Below are 20,556 nucleotides of genomic sequence, written 5' to 3'. Positions count from 1 at the left end.
AATAAGAGTAATGCTTATTCGGCTATGAACGTTTCGTCGGTGGTGAAGGTTCTTTCGTCGTCTTGGTTTCTTCCGTACCGAAACGGGGATGAATCAACTGGTCAGATAGAGATCGTGAATCAATTTTTGTGTAAACAGAGGAAGCGAACTCGTAACACTGAACGGTCTAGCATCGTGCTTCTCGGGCATCAACGTTTCAAGAGTGGCAGGGGCTTTTTTGTCTTCTTGGTTTCCTCTGTTCCGAACGTGAATTCGTCAAATCGAACTCGGAACTGAAACACAGGTGAAGCAAACTTTGAGTCCTGATCGAGTTAACTTACCTTGTTCTTCGACTATAGTATTCCACGATATTTCTCTTTTATTGTTGCGAGAATCTAACGGTTTTCCAATAAAATAGCTGGTTTTAATCTATTTTGAACAAATATGGAACTTATTATGGGTACGTTGCTGAATGTTAGTGCCTTTTTTATCAATTTTAGCAGTCAAATCTTACATTCTTTGGTTCAACGTTGGAACAATACAAAAGCAATCGATCTGTGTTAAATTACATATGCACAAATTGTTAAGTACAAGTTTGAGAGAAATCTTATAAACAAATCGTCGCTTATTTTTTTTTTTTTTTGCATCATTGAAAACTGACTTTCAAATGTATGCAGCAATTTACAAAGAATGCATAATTAATTCTTCATAAATCTGCGATCAGAATGGTTAATTTATACGTACATGATTATTACGAGTAACTATTGCGTTTATTTTGTATTCACCGTCATTCCGGATATGCATAATCGTGACATTCGTTTAACCGCGCTAATACGCCAATAAAACTGTTGAGAACTGAATCTTTTAAAAATAGAATTTTTGATTAACTTTCGAATATCGTAAGGGATATAACTATAAAACGTGCTCAATATTACCCGAATTGACTGTATTTTCACAAAGCCCTAGTGATCGACCGGTGTCAAATTTTGTAAAGGAGAGTAGGAGGAGTAGATTCTAAATATTATATAAAATTTTAACTGCAGATATGTCACAGTTTTCGTCTTTGTGTCAAATATCGAATAACCGATAACGCAAAGCGATATTGAATAAAAAAAATTTACACAAGCACTCTACAGATACTAGTACTCGGCTGTCCAACAGTTAACGATACTAGACAGAGAATGACAGTTATTTAGTGACACCTGTGTAACGTATGTATAGGTACAATACAATGTATTGTATGAAATGTTTTTAATTAATATTTTGAAAACTATTAAATATCCGAAGTTAAAATTTTGTATTTAGGATTTACTCTTCCTCTCCTCTCCTCTCCCTCTCTCAAATTTGGTACCAATTGGCCACTGAGGCTTTTCGAAAGGACACCCGGTGAATGTTCTAATAAATAGAGAGTATAATCATAATTGAACGTTGTAAGGCCACAGTTTGACCAGTAAAAATAAAACAGTATGAAACAAATTGAATAACAACGAAATAACCGATTGCTTTTGAGGTAAATAATTAACGAATAAGATTTACAGAATTCATGAAAAAAATTTATTTTCGGTGCAGACAAAATTATTTGTTACAAAATGAAATTACTCGGAAGTAACAAATTTCGATTGATCAGACGGAATACAAAACGCCCCTGACGATCCTATTAAATTATTTAAACAGACAATCTCTATAGTTAATCTATTGATAAGTTATAATGTGTTAATTTAACGGAAAGTATTCTTGGTAGATCTTATCGAAACTTTTGCGATTTGTATGCCGAAGAGGAAACTTTGCAAACACAACTGCTCGATTTCAAGCAAAATTATGTTGGCAGAACTTAACCTAAGGCACTTTTTGTAATAAGCACCTCGTGTTTCTATAACTGTGTACTGTCAGTTTTCGAATACACGTAAATGCGATCACTTAGTCGCTGATTAATACTTATTCAATGCTCGATTATTTAGAGACATTAAAGCAATCTACCGATCAATAGCACAGTATCTATAATGATCAGCATAATAATGAGCATGTCTCGTACTACTTAAGCGTACATATTAATTAAAATCGTGAGAGTATGACAAATAAATTATAATATTTCAATGAATTACCTAAATTCACGACTGTGCGCGTGTATTCAATTCTGCGGTTGATCGCAATAATTTTTTTTATCTTATTTATTCCTTAACACTTTACGGTCCAGTTTCGCGCAGAAACGGTCTGCAATAGTGGATTAATGGTGAAATTTGCGTAACCTAATCTACGTTCCAAATTGTACTTACAGTATGCTAGTATCGGTTCATCGACGAACATATACCGATACATTTGATCATATTTTATGTTAGAGAGGTTTTGCTGATAATTCATTAACGTGATCCTATCCTGCGCTGAAGCTTTCGGTCCTTAATATGTTAAGCCATACATATCACAAGTATCTCAAAGTACCACGCATACAATTTCTGTGACTTTATGGGTATTAATATACACAATGATGAATATAGCTTCAAAATTATAATTCACATACATATTGATAATATTAAGTGTTAGCATTAACTAATAAAATTAAGTTGTTAAGATTTAACAATTATTAGCTGCACCCATTGCATTAACGCTAAGAATAAATAATTTAAACTCAGAAATTATCTTTAACATACTTAAGTAATTGTGTACTTATCTTTTTGCTGCGCAAAGGTCTGTCTGTAATATTATTGTCTTATGTTATTTTATGAAGATGATCATGTGTACCATGAGTGATATTTGTAGAAAGTCGGAGAATATTAAACGATTTCTGATATTTTTTGATATTGCAATGCTTTGCTTAGTATCAAAGTTTAAGTTACATTGATCATTTGTAAGACCGATGAATGTTTTTTATTTGCTTAATAGTATTATAATTGGACCATGATTTTCTGTATGAAATTAAAGTCTTAGTTCTTATTTTCGAAAATATGAACAATTTTTCCAGTCTACATTTACATGAATAATTTATTTAAATCAATTATTGAATATATTTTACATTACTCAATGAAACACCCCTTAAGTCGGTTTAAAAAGAAAACACTTTTAAAGAAAAGTAAAGTGTTGAAGTTCTACGAAAAAAATATTTTCTTTTCAATTATAAATACGATGCTTCGTGTAAAATTTGTTGTACATTACATTTGACATATGAACTTCATTAACAGGAAAATATAGTGAATTAATACTTTGTTGAAACTAACAAATGAAAAACTGTGAACATCTTATTAGATAAGTGAACTACTTCACTAAGGATACACAGTCATAGAAAAAATATACTTTTTAACATATTTTCCATATTAACAAAGTTGATAATCTGTCGGTATAATACGTTACATACAAATTAGCGTTTGTTCCATATTATTGAACACAGGATATGTAAACATAACTTTTGTGGAGTGAACGAGACCGATAGTTTCTGGCTTTCGTTACTCTTACGTTAAATCTGACACATATTCAACGATTATGTATTTTTGCGTGATTCGCACAAAACTATACAAACTATTTTTTACTTAAAATATATATTTTACTAATTCCAGAAATTTCATAGCTATGATCATAATGGTCTTTATCAAATATAATCAAACTTGTAATTTTTTTTTTGAGTTTATAGAAAATGGATTTACTATTTTGCATGGGCCTCATAAACTTAGTTTGATATAGACATCGGGGTTTCTACTTTTCGCATTGAACTATTATATTAATTCTCCTCACGTGATGATACTCGCGTTCGAGCACTTCTACAATCAATCTTTTCTACCGTACCATTTTCATTAACATTTCCTTATCAAGTCGCCCTGTCAAAGATCCCTGAGTATGAAGCGTCAATGATTAAGACACCGAGAAAAACATAAATCACTATCTAGAGTGTTGTGCTACAGTTTTAGAAAGTTCGTGCATAAAATCCACTCCGATGAAAACAATGAATTTCTTAAGGCGACTTTCCTCAGAAATACAATATACATACACCGTTTGTCTCTTAACCAAATTTCATCGCTTAAACCCGCGATTACAAAAAATAATATCTCATAAACAATGAGACCGTATTATTCTCGATATTTCATGTTTAGCGTCTAGCCAGTTCCTCCATTTGAGCTCCAAGCAAGGTCGAACACGAGATCATCGAGCAAAGTTCACGAGTATGAGCTGCATCAGTTCACGGCATGATGGTTTACTTACAAAACGATCGCGACAATGATATTAAATTAGGTTAAGAGGTTTTTAGAGATCTGTCCGCATGTGCTAATGTAAGGGAACCTACGAGGGATACCAGTGTACGATCCAACCATGTTATTGGATTTGGATATAGAAGACCGCCTTCGTAGAATCCCAAATGACCACCGTGAGCCAGCTCTATGTACAAGGTGTTGGGGTGCTTTTCTGAAACGAAAAAATGATATTCAAAATACAAAATAATTAAAAAAAAACAATTGAATACTTTTAACAATTTATTGCTTACGAGTGATCTTTGGAGAGAACCGGGTATAAAATACAGAGAATGACGCGTATAAACAAATCTTAGTTTATACGCGTAAGTTTAGATAAAAAAAACATTAAACATTCAAATTTTAGTGTTATTCTTTTTATAAATTGTCGATTTGGATGATAAGAGTAAAAAATATGTTACGTATTGTTGCTTTGGCATTAATAGTTTAGCTAAAAAATTTGATTTTGTTGCCGTGTGTATAAGCTGCCATACAAGTTTTCACAGCAGATAAAAATCATTTAAAATTTAAATTTTGTCAACATCAAGTATATATATTACAACGAAAAATTCTATTTTTTAGCTAAACTATTAATTTTACAATAACGATAAGTAAAACATTTTTACTTTTTTTATCGCAATCTACAGTTTAAAGAAAAAACGACCTTTCAAACTTTAGCGTTAAAAGCCATTTTTTGTAGAAATTTGTAACCAATATTCCAAAATTTATTTACCCTCGTTCTCCGCTACATTTTGTATCCGGTTCCATAATACTCTTTATTTCGAACATCGACTCTTTCCGCTATTCAGCAATCGTATTCATTATGGAGTTTAATAGTCCAGAGAACTAATCGAAATCAGATTTTTCACAAATTGGTTTAGTCTATGTTTTCATATAAAACGTGATTAATGAATAATGAATTTCTGAAGATATTTAATTTTGTTTTCGATTGTGTGCATAAATGTTTAACATTTTAAATTGAATATAAATGCCGGAGTATACGATTTTAATCGATCCGTGTAAATATCACCGCAATTATTAGTCGTATCGAAAAATGTTTTGCACGAAAGTAATTTTATTTTGCGAGGCACATTAAACGGACAACGTGATTCGCTTATAAAGTTTAAAGGTGTTCCCTTATTGTAGCTTCTGGAAACTGAACGACAATGACCTGGTTTAATACAGGTTATTCAAGGTTGTTTTGGCAATTAATGTAATGGACACCGAATATATTGTTGTTAACATTGCTGCTCAATGAAATGTCTTACAGCTCCGATAAAGATTCGCTCGTATCACTTTAATTTCAGTGTTAAACACTTTCCTACTAAGACTAGGTTTCGTGACAGTAATTAATGCTGAACCTAGCCCACTTTTCCATCTTGGCCAGTGTTTCTCATCAGGTGGTACACGTGCCATTGGTGACACTTGAAAGAAGACCTAGTGATACCTGAATGACAGATGGATGATTTTTTTAATTTATGAAATTACGAAAAATAGAAACATGAAAATTTCCATATTCAAATGGAAATTGTTTTACTGATCTTATTGCATCGATTATTCGACTGAAGACTATACAAAATCACAAGGTGTATTCTTCTATGTTATTTATTTAAAAAACAAATATAGAGTTCAATTTGAAATTATGTAACAGAGACATTGAGCAACTAATTTCTGTCAAATAAGTCCAGGTTACAGATAAAATAACCATGTTCGTAAGGTATTTTATAGTTAATTTTATTTAATATTTTCAACACAAATACGTATTAGTGAATAATCGACATTGACATTTTTGAATTTCAGTTTTGCGAATAGTATCTTTTGAATGGTTGAGAATTCCTAGTCAAGGTCACTTCTCCATGGATATTATTACTGTGTAATTGATATTAATTCGATCGTAATGTAAGAACACGTCGGCATTGCACGGAAGAAATTTACGATTTTATTTAAACAAGGTACAACGCGAAATCTTCGCTCGCAAAGATTCACTTCGTTTGTGTCCTTTATACGATAGCGCTTGCAAAAGTTTGCACCTCTTATCTCGGTCATTTTTTTATACGACTGATAGTATCAATGATATTTGTTCGAATCGATTGAAGTGTAGCACATTGTGTATAGACATGTTGCATTCATAATCGCAGAAAAATGTTATCGAGTTGTCGTACGATACTCGGATCAAGGCTTACAACAGTTTCAATTAATTTTCGTCTACCGTGACAATTCCCTATTAGTATTAATTTCATGAAATTGAATCCAGTGATATTACAATACAATCCACAACGACAATACACCGAAAGTGTTGGTAATCGTGCATTAAAAAAAAAAACAAAAAAAAAAACGAAACTATTTATACTTACTAGCATGTTCCTTGATGGGATCCAGTAACATGTCAGGTACAATGGGATCATCTAGTGCATTGATAAATACCATAGGTGTTGTAATGTTGTCAAGGTAAAACATAGAACTACTCCATTTGTACATCTCCTTTACAGATCTAAAGTTGTGCACCTAAACGATCGATAAATATTTAGAATTCTACACACGTACTTCCAACATTCAAATTTAAATTAAAATCTTCGGGTCTCTTTCGACCCGTTGCGTCCCCACAATACATATACATTTCTTTTCCACGAGAAAACCTATTACGATAGATCGAACCGGTTGCTCTTATATGTTCTCGGTTCTCTCGCATTATAAAATCAAACACGCGAGTTCTATAAATACGGGACATTTTTTATCCAAATAACTTGAAGATACAATCGAACGGAAGAACGTATCAAGGTTAAGGTGTATCTATCCAAGGTATATCTCACCTTTCTCGTGTACGCCTCGTCGAGTTCCGGCAACGTTGCTGCGGAAATGATGTCCCGTTCGTTTAAATTATGCCTCTGCTTAATTTCCTCGGATAGTAATATACTCTTATGCTGTAGAATAAGATTCTTCACCGACTCCGACATTATGTAGAGGTAGAAACGTCGGAAATTTTGCCAGTTAAGTAGGAACTTCGTACCTCTGAAGCGTAACGGCGACAAATGGGACTTAAATAAACACTATCCACCAGAGATGGCCGAAAACTATGTTAAAATGATGTCTACTTACTCGAGTGCATTGTATCCTTGACAAATCGATATACCACCGATAATATTGGATAATTTATTCGAGCCTCGTTCACCCAAATACTTGGTCACTAAGTTACCACCTAAGCTAAACCCGATGCAAATGATTTTTGTACTGGGATGCTTCTCTATCAGGCTCTGTAGCATCACGTTATAGTCGTCGGTGTGCCCTGTGAAGTTTAGGTCAGACAGGAAATTAATCACAAATTCAATTAACGCTTCGCCTACAAAGCTGGCACGAGATCCTTGAGATTTTAATGCCATTCAAGGTTTCTAGATGTAAACTGTGCTTTTTGTTCAGAAATTATTCCTGGCTACTAATTAACGGGGCCATTGATTTGTTTATTCGAGCTCAAAGATATTCCGGATAAAACGTAAATTAGTCTGATAAGTTACTCATGACCGTTTCGTAACATCAGATACGATCCAAGTGTACTAGGTATAGTTGAATAGTCATAATATTCGAGGTGTGTTCTACAATCGTAATTCTTTTAAATGGTGAGTCTCACAAGCGAATAATATATCTCTTAACCGAACCAAATGAGATATCTGATACCACCGCACAATATCGGGTTCTCGAGTACTTTCGTATCGTGAATGTAGATAATACGTACGGGAAAAAAATTAGTCTAAGGGAATTAAATTCTTTTCGTAGATGTCTAGAATTACCTTAATCACGATCAATCGTAATTTATGGAACGCGAGATCATTTGTTTCGTACGCGATGGAATTCTAAATAAAATTCGTTCTACGTTAAAAATGTACAAAACACCCAAGCATCGCAATGCGTTTTATCGAATTTCAGAAATACTTTTTTCGAAAATTTCAAGACGTAAACATGGTATTGAAGATGTTTAAAAAGAGTTTTTTTTTTTTTTCTTTAACGAAAATCTTTTCTCTCGATCGATCTCGATACCAGATATCTAATGGCAAAAAATGTTTAACCAAGGTTTCAAAATTAAAAGAAACTATTCTCAGCCAAAGTTGGATATTATTCGAGTAACATTTCGAGTAAATTCTTCGAATAAATTTTGATTCGATTAACACTTGAAATTTCGAAGAAAATCGTTATTCGTTGTTCAATGAAACAAATCCTTCAAATTATTCGTTATCCGGGTAAAATATACTCAACCCTGTTCTCAACGGACCACGCTACTGCACGTAGCAGTTCAAAGAAAATCAACTGGTCGCTCAGGGTCACTGAGAAGCTATCTTGGTCGTATCGAGGGTACCAGGCTTGGTCGCCGAATATATTAATCGAACGGTCAATTAAATATTATCCAACTGTAATCTGCATTCACGTACCGTAAGTAAATATTCTCGGTGCAGTGACTTTTACGCTGGAAAGAACGCCGACATGATTAAGTACAGCACACCGATACCCATGGCACTGCACAAAGTGCACAAAAGTTCTGATATAAACGCTCTCGGAACTGTTGCAGATCCCGGGACAAATGGCAATCGTGACGTCATCTGTGATGAAATAAGAAAAGAAAAAAAAAAGAAAAGAAAAATGAAAACATTGTACGCAAAACCTGATTATTTCTAAAATGTTCGTGAATGTACCTAAACAGTCTCGCCGTAAATTTTATCGATACACTCGAAACGCTCGTTAACGGGTGAATTTCGCGCTCAAGTACGTGGCTTCGGTACACACGTGCAGTTGCATCGATGCAGCAGTGCAACTATAGTGCAATTTTGGAGAATCAGCTGGTCACGGACAGAAAAAGAAACGAAAAGAAAGAAAATCTCAAAATAACGTTAATGATTCGATGAATGGTTGAAATTTCACTTTACAATATATTCTGCGGGATAATTAATTTAAAGATGTAAGAGTCCCTCGATTGTTCGACCGCGTAATTATAAAACGAGGAACGTTATCGCGAAACTTCGACGATGAAAGTGTCTTCGTTATCGAAGTAACTTTCAATAAACAAAATAATCGTGTCAACCAAGTTCTCCGTAAGCGTAGACTATATAAACTCTGGATTCGTTTTAGAGCAGATGGTGTGCGAGAAATGTCATCTAAGCTGAGACTCGCTCGAACAGTCAGCCTATTGTGTCATCGGAGACGGAGATTAGCATTTGGAACGAACAAGATAAAGTTGTGTTGCGTTTTTTTTTCGCGTTCGACATAAACGTATAGAGGGTGTCTCGTTATAATCGATTCACGCATTATCTTTGAAACCAATGATGCTTAAAAAAAAAAAGAAAACGTTTCGTTCGAAAAGTTCATTCGAATCACCTAAATATTTTTCTTATGAATACGTATCAACTGTGAAACTATCTGGTCCCGTTAGAAGGAACTGAGAAGATAGAATGTAAAAGCTCCGTTCAATTACGTATCAGAACGTATCAAAAACGTCACTTTGTAACTTAGACCTCGTAACTTCTTGTGTAAAAATATATATTACATTACGTTCATCGTAACATGTGCCCCTGGAAACAGAGTAACTTTCATACTGTTATACCGCAAACTCGATCTCGATCACGAGTCAAGGATGAACGCGATGAGAATAATTGAAAATTTCAAGGTGCATAAAGATATTATGTTTGAAATATATGTGTATATATATTATACACGTGTATATATATATATTTGTTCGTTCTTAACTCTCGATCGAGATCGAGCTTGCGCGACAACAGTACGAAAGTTACCAAGTTTCTAGGGACACATCTTACGACGAACGTGTAACTTTGTTTCAGGCGAAGGAGGCTCTTCAAGAATTTCTAGGTCACCTTTGCGTTTTCGAACGGAACCAATTATTTTTTCTTTTTTTCATTGAGCACGTAGCTTCCGGAAAATATCTATAATAAACGTTTCACACATAATCGCATGGATCGATTCGAATCGAGCAACTTGTACATTGTGACGGGTCTGTCTATTCATTTTTCTTGTATGCGATAGAACGACCGACAGAATTTATGGCGAAACTACGTATTATGGTAAACGAATGTAAATTAGAGACTGTCTTGTTATTTATAATTTTACTGGCAATCGTTTCTCTTCTATATCAACGAACCATCAGTCTCGGTATTATTATACTTATAAGCAATATTCGTTTAACAAAGTTTCAGATGTATAGTAACGTATAAATTATTCATTATATCGTACAAAGCATCTGCGGTTTGGAAGTCTCGGTATATTTCCATGCTACGGAATACATTCATCAACGCTTCTTTAACTTTCTACAGATAGGACGTGACGATACTGTTCTTTCAATGCATCGCATCTGATCGATTATAGAATTTTAATCCGTTCTTCCCTCGTAATTTGCTCACAGGCGATAAGGAAAGTATTCGAGCGTTTCCAAACCAAATGCCTAAAAGAACAATGAAATTACATTACGATTTTCAGAACACCGTTACGGTAGCATTAACGCACAAGCGACGGAATCGTGCGATTAAATTTTCGTTGTTAAGTTTTTCATTCTTATGATCGACAATACTGATTTTTTATTGTAAAAAAGTACTGTTATCGTAACATCGACACACGAGTGGTGGAATTATACGATCGAGTTTCGAAGTTTTCAGTTGTTGCCATTAAGAATAATGATTTTCAGAAATTATGCGGTCAAGTTTAAAGCTTTTAATTCTTATAATTGACAATACTAATTTTCCGAACGCTGTTATCGTAACATCACACACGAGTGATAAAGTCATACGGTCGAGTTTGAAGTTTTCAATTTCTTATAATTAACAATAATAATTATCAGAATGCTGTTATCGTAGCATTAACATACTAGTGACGGAATCGTGCGATTAAATATAAAGTTAAGTTTTTAATTGAAGTTAGTTTTAACTTTCAGAAACAATACTAATTTTCGGAATACTGTTATCGTATTAATTGTGCAGTTAAATTTGAAATGTATTCGTCTACGTGCACCGTAAATCTCGAAAATAGAAAAACTCGAGCGGATGAGAATGGACCCTAAGCTTACCCGTTATGCAAGAAGCAATTTGTGCTAACAGTCGAGGGTTAATTGTGACGAGGAAATAAACCGGGAGAACCGAAGATTACATCGTTTCTTTTTTTTTTTTTTTCCAGTACCTAACTCTGTAATTACGCATGAAAAAACTAACCCGATTAACATGATTATCCTCGTGATCATTGATCGGAGATTTGCGAGGATCGCGAGGAAACGAAGACAGGAAAGCGAGCATCCTTTTCCGTATTTCTTTCGTAACGAATCGTTCTAACGTTACAGTTATGAACGAAAGAACTGACCTTCGTAATCGTTGGACAGTGGTTGATAAAGATCGTAGGTTAGAGTTGTATCATCCGGAAGTCCGATGTATACTCGTTCCCCAATCGGCCAAGGGCAACGGACGCGCCCAATAATACTATGAATGATGGTCTGTACATGACCACTGAAACCCCATAACCTTGTCGGTTTGTATCTGAAATACGTAAACAATACGATGTAATATTCGAATAATTTATCGACGGTACACAATCCGAGCTAACAATTTGTATTATCATCCGAACGATTACGTCCTGTACGTGTTACTATATTATTATTTATTTTATTAATTTATTTATAAATAGTCGCTATTTTTTCTTACAACTAACGAATGAAATATACAGTGAAGTGAAATAAGATTTCTTTCTCGAAATTTTGTAATACATTTCAAGACGTGCGAACAATTCGAATTCTTCGTTGGTAAAAAGCTGCATAAATATTCATAAAGTTGCTACCAAGGTTCGACACGAGTTACAAACGATAAAGATAATTTATAAAACTTTATCAACGTTGTATTTACCATTAATAACGATTGTATTGCAATTAATAACGACCGAAAGCTGTTCAAAGTGTTCGCCACGAGTTTGATTTTTAAGAAAATATTATTTAGTCTTTACAATTACATTCCTACGAGTATATAAAATTTTTCCTTTAAATTATGTTCGTTTCTCGAAATTGAAATCCAAATACTCCGTAAAAAATGCACCTTGCCTTTCACTGCTTATTGAAACATTGTATAATATAATGATATTATACAATGCCTTCTAATAGCACAATTATCGCGTGACTTTCTCTAAGAGTGTAGTAGTATCTATTTCCAAGGCAAACAAACAGTGAATAAGGTGAACAATCAGTTTCTATACTTTCCACACCAACATAGAGTGAGTCATATTGAACACTATATCCTTATCTATTATAAACGGCGTTCCTTTCGTGCCTGACCTTGTGTGACCTCGAATATTATCGTATAGTATCTCACTGAACCGACACTGTATGTTTCGGAAAAAGAAGGAAAAAGAAAAGAAACACTTAAAGTCACCTTCATAGTTTGAAATACAAGACGAGTGTTACGAATCGATTCGATCCATTGTATTGCAAATGACTTCTTTTCATTTCGAGTAAACATCCTGTACAAATCTGTATGCACGAATTCCTAGAGCATTTTCCTGAACTTTTAATTCCACAACACCAACTTACATTCTTGTTTTACCATATACTTTATCCCGAATGAAACTACAATGTTCCAACAGCTTTTTCATAGTACACGATTATCTCAATGGGAATTAACCCTTTGATTTCTACAATAAAAAGCAAACACACATTTACACATTCAGAATTGGAGAAATAAAATATCCGAGTAAAAATTTTGTCATTTCTCTTCTATTTTTACGACGTTACAGCAATGAAATAGAAAGTAAACGATAAATTCAATTTTTCTAAATCTTTTATTCAGACCATACTTATAATTCCCATTACAGATGTTACTTCCTGTTGGTTTTGTAGAAACTACGCCAAAGTATGTTTTCATACGCGGTGAGAAACTCGACAAAACAGAATGCATTTTTATCGGTCGTTTAGATCCCGTTACGGTTAAAAAAAATGACACACGAAGGTAGATATTTTTCAAAGAAATGTACTAAACATTGGCACGTGTTTTCCAGAGAAAAAGAATATGGCGTTCGAAAGCCACGGTCGCGAAACGATCTTAAATTTTTGGCTCGTGAACTAGTTTAACGGTTATGTGTAGATTTCGCCTGCATCGGGTTAACGCATTGTATCGAGAAACAGTTGTTAACCGCGTGAAAGTGTGTCTCTTCTTTTACGGAAACCCCATGATTTACGCAGCACTAAAATATCCCCATTTGTGAAAAGCAACATCGAACGCCGACAACAGATTATTAAACCTCTGTTTATTGCAGTGCGCAGAATCAGGAGTGGATCAGTGGAGCATACGAAATGACGACGAATCACTGGTATTAAATTCGCGGGAAACGCACTTTTACGTCAGCCAAACGCTTCGACGGTTCAGCTTCTACGTGAAAAGATTTCTTTGGTGCGTGTGGATCGGTTCTACTCTCCTTTTTACGACCGTTAAATAAACTGTGTTAGGAGACTGTGCTAAAACGAGAACAATGAATTTCAAGAAAGGGCAATATTCTATTTTGCCACACGCAAAGTAGACCGGCTGTAAAATTTTACGATTTCTAGCCGGTGCAGCGTGCCTCGTTCAGTAACAGACGCCACGTAATTTGCGAGTTTTCTCTGCGCATCGAGCTATCACTGTTCCCGCGCATTTTATGCGTCGCAATCCCTTCTCTTCGCGTTCCACACACGAAACGAATAAGTAATCGCTGCACGAGTCGATCGAGTATAAACTGTCGTTCGAAATAATTTCTTGTTCCATTGATCATAAGAATAAAATGTTTCGGACGAAATACAATTTATCCGATCGAATATGTCTCGAAACAAAAATAAAACATCTGTTGGAAACATTCACACCCGATTAAAATCCCCCGTATAAATGTTAATTGGCCCTTATTTTTAACAAATATTCTAGTCTTGTTATTTTATCAGAAAAAAAAAAACACAATTATCATACCGTAGTAGTTATTTTCGTAGTAAATATTTCTCCTCGTGTAAAATGTCAGTAGGAAAGAAAGCTAAGTAAAATCAATGAAGATTTAAAGAAATTGAACCCAAAAAAAAATTCTTGCGTCAAAGATTCTCTCGTTCTTGAAAGCATAAGCTTACTGCAGTTTATTATGAAAGCGTAAGCTTACAGCAGAGATGAGAAAAATTTTGATCTAGATAAACATATAAAACAACGAATAAAAGATGAACAATTTCAAATGTAACTTTAAAGGCAAAAATAAATAAATGTTTTGCTTGGAAAAACTCGTTGAATTTTCATGGCATGGTATTCTACAATATTTATATCGGAGATGAGAAAAATTTTATTCAGACAATATACAACGTTTTTACTCGATTAGATACATAAATTTTCTTACGTTATAAAATATTTCATTCGAATTCTAATTTTTCTTCAACAAGTAACGAATAAAAAGTTACTTATCTTTTGCACGTTGCACAACATTTTTATGTAAAATTATTTAATAAAAATTGTTCCTATACATGCGTTTAATATGATATTTTAGTCGATGAATAGACGAACTCAACGATACTCTACAATGCAATCTGGACGTGATCTTCCGAGCATAGAAAACATTTAACACGTCCGACACCGTTGTATTGTATAACGGTACGATTGATCGTCCGGAAATTTCCTCGCGTACAAAATTTGCGCTTTACATTGCATATCTTCTGATACTCGTTGCACAGTGATAATCATGTCAAGTTTCTCCTATGCTTGCGTATCGTATTTCATACAACTGTGATCAATCCGGGTTCAAAGATGCGAAAAATTCCCCGTCGAAATGAAATATACATACATCATTCGTTCAACACTCGTGACGCGTGGAGGTACGATGAAAGACAGATCGATGGCGATCGTAAATCGTTTCCTACTTAACTACGTAAGAAAGTAAACAATAAATCGATACGAAACGTTCACAGTGTCCTCTGACCTTTGAATATATATAACAAAACACATTTGTTACGAGCGATATTGTTTCTCTCTTGTAATTTTCAATTTTCGTTATTTAATAAAAAAAAAAAAATTAATTTTTAACTTATAAAAAAGTCCACCGGAACGATGTGTAGAATTAAACGCTGCACTAAGTTCACGGCGTACGAGGAACAAATGGTCATAATTAAGGTTACGTCAATGTCACATTTCCGATAAGAGAAATGAATACGAAAAACTCGAAAGGGAAACGAAAATCTACCGAAGTCTTATTTGTTACACGAATTTACCGTACTTTATTTTAATATTGTAATGTTAATTTTCGTTCGATTATTATCGATCAAAAAGAATTGTACAGTTTAGACTAAAAGTAATTACCTTTTGCTTTCCTGACAAACTCAAAGAATACTAGTGATAAGAATACAAGTACCAACAATCGTACAAGTATCGATAAAAATTAATTAGTAAAATTTTGTTCTAGAAACACTGCTGCGTTAATACTGAAAATGAGCAAGAACCCACGGTGAAAAGCATTAAATAAAATACTTATCTCGACCAACGAAGATTGTTTATATTCGTCCGTTTATGAAATCGATGTATAGTATACGATGTCTTTTGGAAAAGTTCATGGTCAGTTTGGTATCTCGATAAACACGAGGCATGCAAAAAATAAATGCTTGCTTCCAAACGAAATCTTTGGAAAAATCCACGAGGCAGGATGTTATTTTTAATAACGCGGTATTCCCGCGCATAGAAAGTACGCGATAAAAGAAAAAGTAGTACATAACACAAAACATTTGTTCACTTAGAAATCTAAAATTACTTATAACGTGGAAGAAGCGAGGTTGAATTATATAAAATTTATAAAGTCGCGCACCCAGTGAAATTCGACATTGTGCGCGGCTAATTGCATAAAAAGGGTAACATTTGGTGACATTGTTCGTTACAAATTGACAATTTACGATGGGTTTGTCAAGCTTTTGGAGATGCTCAAAAATTAATGGAAAAATTAGTTACGATAGGTTCCTGTGCAGTTTAACGAATTTGCCATTAAGAAATTCTTCTACGTACACGTGATTGCTTCGTGAAATAATTGTTACAGTTATTCCGAGAGGAAAAATCGTGGCGCATACGTAATCAGATCGGTCATGGTAGTCTTTAATTATGAATCGTATCGACATTATCGATCTGGGCAAGGTTCTTTCGCTTGATTCAAGCTCGATGCAAACGTAGAGTTTTATGTTTTTCATATGTTCTTACGGAACCTATTGTCATCCACAGTCATGGCCAGGGCATAATCAATCAAATATGAACATTTAGCTCGGTTTTCCTTTTGAGGTGTATTAAGGTAAAATAAATCGTGTAATGTTTCCATTACATTTCATAACTGCAGGCTGGAAAAACTGTTGAATAGAATTCTAAGAAAAATGAATAACGACACCAGAAATAATTATTACGTTTTTATTGTACCGAAATGATTTACATCGAAAAGAAAGAAATAATACATTTTCGAGTCGGAAAAGAAAAGAAGAGAATGAAAATAAAAAGGCTGGTGTATGAAAGTGAAATTAAGTATACGTTCAGTGAAAAAAAAAGACACGCTTGAAAATACTACACTGAAAATATAATAAAACAGTAAAAAACGAGAGAAAAAAAGTTCAAAAAGAAAGAAAAATAGAAAATAAGAATGAATATATAAGGCGATAATTATGTTGCTAAGAAAAAGAAACAAGGAAAAATAAAATAAAATAAACAACAAAATAACGTGATATTGAAAATTAAATGCAAATAACATTTTTGTTTTTAATGTAAATAAAAAAGTACTAAAAGAACGTGGACTTTATTCTACTATACGGACTGAGTGCATAATCGTAAAAATAAACAATTTGTATGCTTGAAAAAAATAAAAATAAAATACCAGATTACTACGATTGTTTGAAATTCTTGTATCACGTTTGTTTGATAAAGTTTTTTTTTATCTTCGCAATGGTTCTCCATGGTCGCAAGATGGTAAGATGCGCGATAACGACTGGCTCAATGGTTTTACTGCAACACGTGCAATTACGAAAAGGGATTTCATTCTTCGTGCGGAAGTAAAAGCGAAAGTATCGAGATTGCTAGGAAACACGGTCACTCGATAAAGTTCAGGAAGTCTCTTAATGGAAAAGCACTAACTCAATAGTATACATCAGTATACCGATTCGCAAACCATAAACAAAAGCGTGAAATAAGTATGCACTAAAAAAATCCTGAACACGTGCTGAAATAAAAATTTCGAGCGATCTCGATGAGGGAACAACGAATCTAAAATTTTAAGTTTTTAAATGAAATTCTTCAAAGAATCACTCGGGAAAAATATTAAAAAGACTCGAGAGTCGGTGCAAACTCATCGAAATAAAATTTTCAACGTAACCTAATGATTATACACGAAACAACGTATTTTTAATTATACACTTCGAGACACCTACCAGTAGGAAATAATATATTGAATAATTCATGAAAACTTTTTACATGCATTACCGAGTAGAGTTTTTCTTGTAATTTCTAAAATTAAATTTTTTTAGACGAGCAAATTCACTTTAATAAGTATAGTTAGGAAACTTCCAATCGTGTAACTGCTGGCAATATTGCACGATTACTGGGTTAGCGTCAAACGAATGAAAACGAGTGATGTTCAAGCTTATGTTTACGAACCGCTTTTGTTTATTTTGCTCAGCACTTGTGTCTATGAAGTCTGTCAATCCTGATTTTTTCACGCCTCGTGTGAACTAAACATTCCGATAAAAATATTGCCTTATTAGATTCGCAGCATTTCTGTAACCGCAAGTTGTGCAAGCATAGTGTTCTAATTGTTTTGAATAACTGACAAACTCTTTGAGAATTAGTATTAACCTATAAGTGACTCAGACGCTTTACGATACATTTGCCACGTTGAAAGATACTAACTGTCGAATTAGTCACTATCTTCCGATAACTGTGATGCAGGCTTGTTCAGTGAGATCATAGCCAAGAACAGGATAAGTTATTATGCAATACCCGAAATGGAAGAACAATGCCAATGATTACACTGTCTCCATTCTCCAGACTGTATCATCTGTTGATTGCGCAAGATGATACGAAAAATATGTCTTTTTAAACCAGAACCATTCGGAATGAAAATATAATCCATCGAATAATAAAATTGTAATCGGCAAGCGAGTGTGATTGTGAACCAACTTAAACTAGTACGAACGAGTGCGACTAATTAAGTTCTACCTTAATCACAGAAGCCTATTTTTAAGTCACGATTTTTCTCGAAGGAACGCGCTAATTTAAACTTGAAAAAGAGACCAATGTGAATTGTTTTTATTTTCTATTTCACAATAAAAATTCTTTGAAAATTGTTTAAAAAATTTTGTTTACGAATTATCTACCATTAACATTCTTAAAAGTAACTCATTACTTACAAAATCCGAAAGAGATATGTTATAATTTACGTTACATTTACAATACATTTTAAATACACAGAGTATAAATATTCTCGGTAAGAGAAAGAATATGTAAATAAATTTATAATCGTAATGAGTTCAAGTCAACGTAAACATTACGTTTGCATTATAATTTTCGTTGTACGGTATATCGCGTTCACAATTACATTTTTCCTGACGCGTATCTCGTGATAGAATTACAAAGATTGATAGGGTCACTGTCTATTAGTGAAAACTAGATCACACCCATGCCGAACGATCATTATACGCCGTTACTTTTTGATCGTTCCTGACAGCTTTCGCGAATTTTCGATACTATCAATTGACGAAACATTTTACAAAACAGTTCTTTCATAGAAAACAAAATTACACGATATACACGAGTTATTTGTCAATGAAATTCTACTGCGTTTACATGCTGTAAAAAAAAGGATCTATCTATACGTACAAAAAATATCCGGCGTCCTACAGTGACCTAACCTCACTTTCGTTCTCTCGATATAACGCGAAGAAAAGCGAATTTACGCGTGGCTACCAGACGTTGTACATTTCAGCAAATTAATCAGAAACAAGCGGAAAACTTACGGTTCTACGATGACTGGTGCAATCTTAAGAATTGTTGTCAGAAATGTCTGATCCTGACACACAATTAACGGCTTCTGTGGTGCACTGTTTACGTTCAATATCCTGAACAGGATACATAGGATCACGGCAAACACGGCGAGAAGCGCCGTGGACATTTTTCCTTACGCCACGTGTGTCGCGACAAATTCTATTCTACTAGTATGTCTTTCACGTCCCAAGATCTCAATATCGATGTGCAAAAGGAAGCACAGAACTACACGGAGTGCACTCGAGAATCACGAAGGGGCCCGGTTACCTCTCGCCGAGACTCGGAAACACGATACTCGTGACTAGAACAGTGCGCGACTGTTTCGCGTTTGTTTTACCGGCACTTCTTGACGGTCGATTTGCGCGTGCCTATCAATAGTTAAGTTTGCGGAACCTCCATCTGGCCGTGCCGCTCGAAATTTCAATACAAATGGAGAGAGAGAAAAAGACAGTGAGTGTAATGTGTGAGAAAGAGAGGACAAAGACGTGAGCACACTATTAGAGGTGAAATTTTTAGATGACTCTGTTGAATATAGGCTCTTCGCCAACGGCCGAGTCTCGAATGCAGGCCATGAAACAGCCCCTAGGGCAATAGACACGTTACTCGCACTTACTAGTATTCAGAATCCTCTAATATTCTTCGAGTGCATATAGCTTTTCTTTCTTTCGCACACATTCTTTCTCCCATTCTCTCTCCTTTTTTATCCCTCGCCTGTCACTTATAATATGTAATGCCGTATGTTCACCTTATTTCGAGAGTACCGATTCCGCTATTACATACAGTCGAAAAAATGGTTAATGAGTAAACGACTTCTTATTTATATTTGTTCCATTTCTTAATACCTTCTTTCTTATTTAGGTTATTAAGTGAAACGAAGGACGGAAATGTGGTTTGACGGAAATCGATCGTAATTTCGAGGTGAAGGTATTTGTACGCGATTTTCGAATTCTGATTATTCGAAGCTGCGGCCGTTTCGAGAAAGAAATCAAAAATATGTACATCGTGTCCTCGTGTCAGCAACCTGCATTTCCACGCGAGTATTCGAAGAGAATTTTAAGGACACTGTTAAGATCAAGGTCATACGATCTATTTACGCGATCGATATTTCGATAATTGTATAATACGAGAGATTTAAAAAATTACAGAATTATATGTACGTCAATGTCGTTAGCCACGTTATGTTTATATTTTATAATCAAAAACACGATACATGTATTTTATAGTACTACACAAAAATAAGATTGTTTTTACAGTTTCCTACACATTTATAAACGATTACAATACAACAAACGATTCGTGTTTCCATTTATGACACGTATAGTATTTTCAGTGAAATCGATGTTTGA

The 20,556-nt window shown here is 34.3% G+C and overlaps 1 protein-coding gene across 2 annotated transcripts; it reads right to left on the bottom strand.

Moving 5' to 3' along the window:
- Positions 1–43: 43 nt before the first annotated feature.
- Hydr2 (abhydrolase domain-containing protein 2) lies at positions 44–19,591 on the bottom strand. 2 transcript variants are annotated; one of them, XM_076313032.1, is made up of 8 exons: positions 19,183–19,591; positions 11,532–11,704; positions 8,609–8,776; positions 7,287–7,473; positions 7,001–7,199; positions 6,545–6,695; positions 4,247–4,365; positions 44–272 (listed from the first exon to the last, which is right to left on the bottom strand). In XM_076313032.1, exons 1-8 carry the CDS (start codon positions 19,335–19,337, stop codon positions 189–191), a joined length of 1,236 nt encoding a protein of 411 aa, XP_076169147.1. In that variant the 5' UTR covers positions 19,338–19,591; the 3' UTR covers positions 44–188. The 2 variants fall into 2 exon arrangements, with proteins under 2 accessions (XP_076169147.1, XP_076169148.1); XM_076313033.1 differs by lacking the exon at positions 44–272 and having other exon boundaries at positions 1,511–4,365; positions 19,183–19,584.
- Positions 19,592–20,556: the final 965 nt, after the last annotated feature.

The sequence above is a fragment of the Ptiloglossa arizonensis genome, chromosome 5 (assembly GCF_051014685.1).
Source record: "Ptiloglossa arizonensis isolate GNS036 chromosome 5, iyPtiAriz1_principal, whole genome shotgun sequence".
Lineage (NCBI taxonomy): Eukaryota > Metazoa > Arthropoda > Insecta > Hymenoptera > Colletidae > Ptiloglossa > Ptiloglossa arizonensis.
This window is presented reverse-complemented; position numbering and strand designations above follow the sequence as displayed.

Coding starts and splice junctions, on each gene's coding strand:
- Hydr2 (XM_076313032.1), bottom strand. CDS start 19,337: ATGTCCACGGCGCTTCTCGCCGTGTTTGCCGTGATCCTATGTATCCTG. Junction 7,200..7,286: donor CAAGGATACAATGCACTCGA/GTAAGTAGACAT, acceptor GTTACGCTTCAG/AGGTACGAAGTTCCTACTTA. Junction 4,366..6,544: donor TCCCATCAAGGAACATGCTA/GTAAGTATAAAT, acceptor TTTTCGTTTCAG/AAAAGCACCCCAACACCTTG.